The following is a 7,645-nucleotide window of genomic DNA, read 5'->3' as shown; positions in this document are numbered from 1 at the left end:
TTCCCGCCTCCTTGTTCCCGCCTCCCTGTCCCCGCCTCCGGGCACGCGCCCCGCCCCGCCGGCCGTGGGTCTGGCGGGCAGCGGCCCGCGCCTGCGCCCTGCGCCGCGCGTGGCCGTGCGTAAGGCTGCGGGGGGACGCGCGCTCCGCAGAGCCGGCGGCGCTCAGCCCCACCCCCCCCGCCTCATGGCGAAGCGGCGCGCGGAGCCGTTAGTATATCACGTGCCCGTCAAGCGGCTCCTGCGCGAGCCGTCGCCGCCTTCCGTCTCCGCGCCCGAGCGGCGACCCCGGGGCGAAGTGGCGGGCGCCGGCCCGGCCGCCCCGAAGCGGAAGCTGGAGGAGGCCGAGGCGCCGCCGAGCAAGCGGCCCGGGCTGCGGGGGAGCAGCTCCCGCGGGGAGCCGGGGGACGCGGGCGGCAGGCGGCGACGGCGCGGCGGGACCGCGCCGCCCCAGGACGAGCGGTCGGCGGAGGGAGGCGCCGGCGGCCGGGTCAAGGAACGGGCCGCCGCGGCTGAGGTAACGGAGCGAGGCGGCGGCGGCCCCCCGGGGAGCGCGGCGCCGGTGTGCGCGGCCGCTCGGCTGCCGGAGGAGGGGCCCTGGGCCGGGTGGGGGGCCGCGGGAGGTCACCGGGGCGCGGCGGGGCAGCAGAACGTGCGGGCGGGGCCCCCCGCATTCAGCCGGGCACGGCGCCGCGCCCCTCAGCCCGCTCTGCGCCTCCCGCTGTCCGTCGCTCCCGCGTCTTTTAAAGCTTTCTTTTCTTTTTTCTTCTCCCGCACCAAAAGAAGCAGCGCTTCCAGCTTCACCCCACACACTCCGAAAAACCGGTAGGAAAAGGCCTCTCAGGAGTTCGCCTTAACTCAGTTTCTCTTCGGCCATGTCCCCATCGGAAGGCGTGGTTGGAAGTTTGGAGGGTTTATTTTGATGGAGTCTCTTTCGTTTGAGGCTGCAGTTAGGCTTACTGCCGTGTCTGACAACTGTCTTAACTTTTTGTTCGGGATGACCAGGTTCTGGCGATGCCAGAGTTCTAAAACGTTAAACGTTTTAACCAAAACGTTTAGTGAATGTGGTGGTCAGGGAAGGGAAAGGGATCAGCAGTTTAATGATTAGATATATTGAAGTGCACAGCCGATTCCTGATGTTCCTTTCCTGGTTAACTTTGAGGTAAGTTACATTCTTGTACATTCTTGGCCTTGATCGAATTTTACACGACAGGCCAGAAAACAAAACGCAGTACTGAGGAAGTTTTCGTTTTGCAAAAATAAAATGCTAGGTCAAATTTTGTGCCTATGTAGTAGTGTGATGTATGTAAACCCACCTTCCCTCCTGCGTGGACCTTTTAACTAAGACCAAGGCCAGAGTATTTGATCCTGTGATAGAGAAGTGGCAGAAAGTCTTAACAGGTCAGATGGATTTTCAACTCCAGTTTTAAACTCCGCTTCTCATAAGTTGGGGCCTTTGATAGTATAACACCTATCTATGATCTCTAAAGGTAATTGTGGCTTTTCTTTCTCAGGCTTCTGCTTTGTACCTTCTGCTTTCCTTGTTTGATTGGTCGGTGAGTTGGTTGGTTTGGTGATGGATGGTAGAGTTAAGGCATAAAGGAATTGAGGAAAACATTCAATGCCCTATGGGAATTATATGTCCTTTTTAGACTCTTGACTTTTAAACACGTCTCTTTCCATTTTTGAAGAGAGAACAAGTGTCTTCAGAAGCAAAAAAATTAAGCAAATTGAACAAACATCTCCAGAACAGTGTTAGAACATCACAGATATGATGCAGAATTCTTCACTTGTTTGGCATAATTTTGTAAGCTTTAGCAGTGGTAGGAAGGCAGTAAGCCCCCAGGTTTTCCACACAGCAAAGCGTGGTTTTCTCTGTAAAATACTTTTGTAGGACTATATTTTTAACAAGTTATTTCCTTAAGTACAGTTTTATATAAAAAATGTTTTTGCTTTAAAATAAAGCTTGGTTAACGTCAGACAAGAGGTGTTTCTTCCATCCTCTGTGTGTCCTACCTTTATGTTTTAAATCTTTCACAGATATATCTGATTATTATTTTTGCACCTTTTTGAAAATAACAGCTGTAGGTTGGGATTCTTTGCTTTTTTGTGGCTTGTGTACTTCCATTACGGTAATAAGCATGACCATGATACTGTTAATTTCACATGGGTTTTGTTAAAGTTAAAAGCAATTCTTATTATATTACAGTTGGCCAGAGAAGAAATACTGCATGCACACCTTTGCAGCTAAAGTTGGAAAATTAACTCCTTAAAAATTGAACAACTTCATCCATAGAAACTGAGCTTTGTATCCCGAGCTTGCTGCATGTTACCTGCCTTACTAGAAAATCTTCTCAAAACCTATGCTGAAAGATACTTCGGTGAATGTGAATATTTTATATTCTATTTTGCATTTTATGTATGAATGTTTGCTGCTTGCGATTTTTGTGCTCCTTGGGCTTGTTCATTTTCACACTGAATCTTTCTGGGAGACACCAATAAACTGAAGTACTGCTGCGCTGGAAACTTGAATGCTCTTGAAATGAATCCTGTGTGTAGTCTGAGCTCAGAATTAAGAGTATGCATATTTTTGTGGTTATAAACTTAAAGAGAATGATCTTAGAAGCAAGGATGCTCTCATTCACCACTGTCTGGGTATGAAGCATCTAGCACAGTGGGGTTCTGACTTTCAAGTACTTAGCTCTCTCAGTGTGAGTAGTAACTTATTAAAATTAAATAATTATTTATTAAATTATAAAAATTTAAAAAGAGGAGTTTGGATTAAACATGGGGAGAATTTTTAAGGGTGGCTGACAAGTTTCTGAAACTCCGTTGCTGGGCACGTGTTTCAAAGAACTTGTTAGCCACCTGCCCTGCACAGTTCTGTGTGAGCGATGCTGCCCCGGTTGCAGTACAAACTGGAAAATCTTCCCTTTCTCTTTGGCACTTCACTGTTTGTTGTTAATGCTGTGCAGTACAAAAATTGCAGTTTACAAGTGTATTTACGCAAATAATGTGGAACTACTTATTGTTTGGCTTTCTTCCAGTTTCCATATAATACGTCCTTCTGTTCCTGTTGCACTATATCATGTAATTGGTTTTGGTTTACGTTCCCATTAATGGGAACTTTGATTCTTTATTTTTTCCTGAAGACAATCTTTTCCTAGTGGGCAAATTCATGTTAGTAGTACTGCATAGGCATACAGCCATCTTCCTGCTATGAAATGTCTATACCTTTCATGCCTCTTAATTATGATGTCTTGAATTATGCAGGGGGGTTGTAGTAAAAACAGGTTACCTAGTACAAGAAATTGTAGTTCACAAGAGGTTTGTGTGGTAAAAAATAGAAATATGTAGTCTTTTAAATGAAAGGATGGTGAATTTACGTATATCTCTCTTTTGGGGAGTGGGGTGAAGCATCATTTATCCAGTATCTGAGAGGGTTTAGGGATGACACTTACTGCCATTTTTTGAATATTACATTTTTTTATTCTGTTGCAGAGCCAGCAGACAAAACATGAACTTTTTCAAGAGCCATACCAAAACAGACATACCAGTTTATATCTTAAAAATACTTCTGTTCAGCACCTGTTACAGCTGAGACGTTAAAGTAAAATACTAAAGACTCTGATTGTATGTTAGGAAAAATACAAACCGTTATTATGTGGAAATGCATTATTTTAGGTTTGTGGCAGCATCCAGAGTTTTTACCTACCAGAAGGAACAGATTGGCTACTGTTAATAACCACAAAATCTGTGCACGTTCCTATGGTCATAATACGCATAAGAAGAGGAACTCTCAAGTCACTCCTTAGGTCTTGAGCGTGCACTTTCTTCTGGTAGGTAAAAACTCTGGATGCTGCCACAAACCACGACATGTGGTTACAAACAGTGTGTTTTCTAACAGCAATTTAAAAAAAAAAGTGGTGCCATGTTAACATAGTAAATAAGAACATGTTCTTTCAAGGTTTTTCTGGTACTTCTTACCAGTTCTTAAAGTTTCTTCTCCCTGCCCCTAGAAGAGGTCTTGATTTTTCTCATGGATACTTGAATACAAAATGTAGGTACAGAAAAGAAAAAGTGGAATGTGGCAGAAACACTACCCAGTGCTTTACTTTTCCAGAATACTAGCTTCTAAATGTGCATGAAATTTGTATACCATTGTGAGAAGAAAAAGTAGTGAACAATTTTTGTATGCAGAGTCTGATAATTCCATAAGTTATATGGTATTGTTCTGTGCAAGGATTGCAAGTTGAAGAAATCGGTGGAGTTATGGAAGTATTTCCCAGGTGTTGCACAGTAGTTCTTTACAAGAATATTTGAAAAGACAGAAGTAAATTGTGATTTGCTTGAGTTTTTTTATGGTAGTTTCCTTAGAAATAGCTTACATTTTTCTGTATAAAATTGTAAGAACTGTTAATATGGAACAGCTGAATAACTCCTTGTTTCAGTTTCGGTTATGAAAGTTTCTTTTTATTATTTTGTACTGCTGTGATACACATTAATGTTTTGTTGCCTTTTTGTTTGTCTCTTTTCAAAGCAAGAAGACGACTTCTGTCAGTATAACTCATTCCTATACTGGAGATCACCATTGCCTGCTGTTGATTTGTCTGATATTCAGAGCCGAGATGGAGAGACCCCGGAAGCTAAAACCCTTTCAAGGACTGATACTATGGAGACTGAAATGGAGACCTGATTAGTTGTTTCATAGTTGTATATCCACTTGAAGGAAACTTGCTTCTATTTGGACTCAGGTTTTTCTACTTGGGAGAAAAATAAGCATGCTTCTGCCATCTTGAAGAAACAGTGTTACATCAGTCTGCAGAAGCAAGTCTGAGTTCATCACTGTTGGGTACTTAATAGTAAGCTGTCTGGAAGTGTACAATGTTGAGGAGGCTGTGCTGTCTATCAAGAATGCTTGAAAACATGAAAACATGCTAAAAGAAGACTACAGAAAATTAGAACTTTGGGATGCAATTATACGAAACAGGTGGATATGTTAAATGTTAAAAATAAATGGAAAATAATTTTGTCTGTCCTGAACGAAAAGATGTGACTGTGGTATCTGGAAGTAAAATACTTAACCATGTGAATTTGTCACAAAGCATACAAACTGTAATGATTTAAATGTGAATTTTTCTACATAATACTAAACCAAACAGACCCAGGAGCCTACCAAAACCAGACAAAGCATTCCCTTTTCTATGCAAACAGAAGACAAGCGTGGCGGGGAGAGGGAAGGAAAAGGGGATCTTTTCTTCTATAAGCTGCTGCTGTTGTGAAAGTTTTTCACATTCTTGTTGAGAAAAAGCTTTTTCGCCTTTTTCATCTTCTCCTTTTCACATTACACAAAGCAGTGGGCAGCCAGCTTTTAGGTTTTTGGTCCATTCTTAAGTTAATGCTATACTTACTCTTTGCAATGTGAGCTCCGAACCAGTGAGCAGCATTGAAATGGGAGGTGTGCACAGATGTGTCAACAAAACTCAATGCAATATAAAATTACTACATAATGCTTTTTCAAACTTACCTGACTGAGGTATAGTTTTTGCAGACTGTGGTTCTTGCAAAAAGATTGTATAGAAGTTCATTGAGTTAGTGTTTTTTGCTGTTAAATATGAACTTAATGCTTGTCTTCTGTAATTGATTTACAACTTTAAGTACAATTAGAAATACTTGTCTTTAACAGTAGACTGAAGTTGTATGGGCAGACTGTCAGACTTTGCAGATGTGATGTCTTTAAGGATAGCAAACGCTTTTTGCTGGAATCATTGAAGACGGCAGCTTGAGAATATATATATTTTTTTAAATAATATATTTGCTAAAGGACAATAAAGTGTTGCCTGTGTGTATTTTGTATTTTAAAACTTTCAGACTATTATTTGTGTTAGTTCCTGACTTTATTTCATAAGATTGTTGCTTTCATAACTTCTGTTATTTTATTAGGTCTTTTTGCTTAAAATAGTCAGCTTGTCAGCCGCCTTAGTAAACATTCAGAATTTTTTTTTTCAGTATTTGTGCTGTAAGGTATCTGTATTTGTTCATTGCCTATTCATTTAGATTGTTAGAGTCTCTTACTACTTACGGAAGTAAGGTGGCTGAGTGACTCAAGCATTTCATGGTGGTTGTTTGGATATGCTTCTACCTGCTGTCAGATCATATTTAAAATTTTATTTTTTGCACACATTTTTAGTTATATTTTTTAAGTCCAAATCCGTCAGCTTGTCTTAGGAGGTACTTTAAAAATGTTTTTAAAAACAAACTTCTTTTTCTGGCAAGAATGCAAGTGCTGTTTCATGGTTACTCTAACCAAAATAAATTTGTGAGGAAATAGATTTATTCATTTGTTGAAGGGGTTGTTTTGGTTTTGTGTTGTGGTTTTTTTTTTTTTACCCTAGGTAATATACACATTCATATATTTGTTTGGTAATATTTCACGCCATCCAGTATTTTCAGGATCTAGTAGTTAGATAGTTATCTTTGCAGACATACTTTAGTCCCTTAAAATCTGCTTGGAGCTTCATACACGCAGTAGGTATGTCCTAGCAATAGACTGTATTTTGGCATTAAAATCTGTCTCTCCTATCTACTGTATTCACAGAACAGATGAGATTTTATTATTGTCTTTAAAATATGTATATTCTTAAGCTATTCCATAACAAAATGAATAAGCCCTTTAAAGCAAATGAAGCTTGCACTGTGTTGTACGCCATATGGTTATTTGTAATTATGCTGGAGGCAAGCAATTTCCTCTTAGCTTGTTCCAGTCATGGGCTCTGGGTTATGGGCTGGAATGTTAGAGCTACTTTCAGAGCATTTGCTGAGTTGATTAATTTTTTCCATTCATCTGTTTGCAAATAGAGGCAAATTTAAAAGCCTTGGAAAACTTTTGAAATGAGTCTGAGAGTTTGGGTTATAGAAAAGCAGGGCAAGGTAAGGTGCCTGATGATAGGTGAAATAAACTTTGCGTAAAAGGTGTGACCAAGACGTGTCATTGCTCAGTGTCTCATGTCTCCAAATACCATGTGTCACTGTGGGCTATCAAAACACTGGTCTTGACTTCCAGCTCCATTTTTCTGGAGAGCTCTTGTTCAAGGGCTGTACATAAACTGTAAGTAAGCTTAAGATGTTTTAATTTGCCTGTGCATTAGTATCCACTGAGAAAAAAATGTTCTTTTGAAATGTTGGCATAAATTCTAAGGCAATGCAGGAGCCACGTAATGCCTACCAACTGACAATCTTCATTTATCTTATGTTCTTAATCTTCCAGAAAAAAAATTGCTTCTATTCTCTCTAGATAATTGGGAATTTGCTTTTCTCTAAAATGTTCCTTCTAAAGAGCTCCTTCACCAGAGTAAGAAAATGTACAGTGTAACCACAGAGATCATCTAGCTATTACCCAGGTTGGTAAGAGTTGTTGCATCTAGAAGTAGCACAGTAAGGGTATGGGCATACTAATGAGAAATTAAATGAGTTAAACATTTCAGGGCAGATGCAAACAGCAAAGCGTTAATTAGCAGCATGTCTGCCTTTGTAAATTTTCTGTCTCATTTTAAACTTAAGGCCTGTTTTATGTGGTCTTGATTTGTGTTTATTGAAGGCCTGCCATATATTTATGGTTCCCAAGATAGATAAGCCTCCAGGAGAAGAT

At 40.9% G+C, this 7,645-nt stretch overlaps 1 protein-coding gene across 2 annotated transcripts; it reads left to right on the top strand.

Annotated features, from left to right (window-relative positions):
- Window positions 1-77: 77 nt before the first annotated feature.
- CZH9orf40 (chromosome Z C9orf40 homolog) lies at window positions 78-6,979 on the top strand. Of its 2 annotated transcripts, none has more exons than XM_037373023.1 (2): window positions 78-514; window positions 781-2,316. In XM_037373023.1, the coding sequence occupies exons 1-2, from the start codon at window positions 185-187 to the stop codon at window positions 937-939; spliced, it is 489 nt and encodes a 162-aa protein (XP_037228920.1). In that variant the 5' UTR covers window positions 78-184; the 3' UTR covers window positions 940-2,316. The 2 variants fall into 2 exon arrangements, with proteins under 2 accessions (XP_037228920.1, XP_037228921.1); XM_037373024.1 differs by lacking the exon at window positions 781-2,316 and adding an exon at window positions 4,538-6,979 and having other exon boundaries at window positions 85-514.
- Window positions 6,980-7,645: the final 666 nt, after the last annotated feature.

Source organism: Falco rusticolus, chromosome Z, assembly GCF_015220075.1.
Source record: "Falco rusticolus isolate bFalRus1 chromosome Z, bFalRus1.pri, whole genome shotgun sequence".
NCBI classification, from domain to species: Eukaryota; Metazoa; Chordata; class Aves; order Falconiformes; family Falconidae; genus Falco; species Falco rusticolus.
This window is presented reverse-complemented; position numbering and strand designations above follow the sequence as displayed.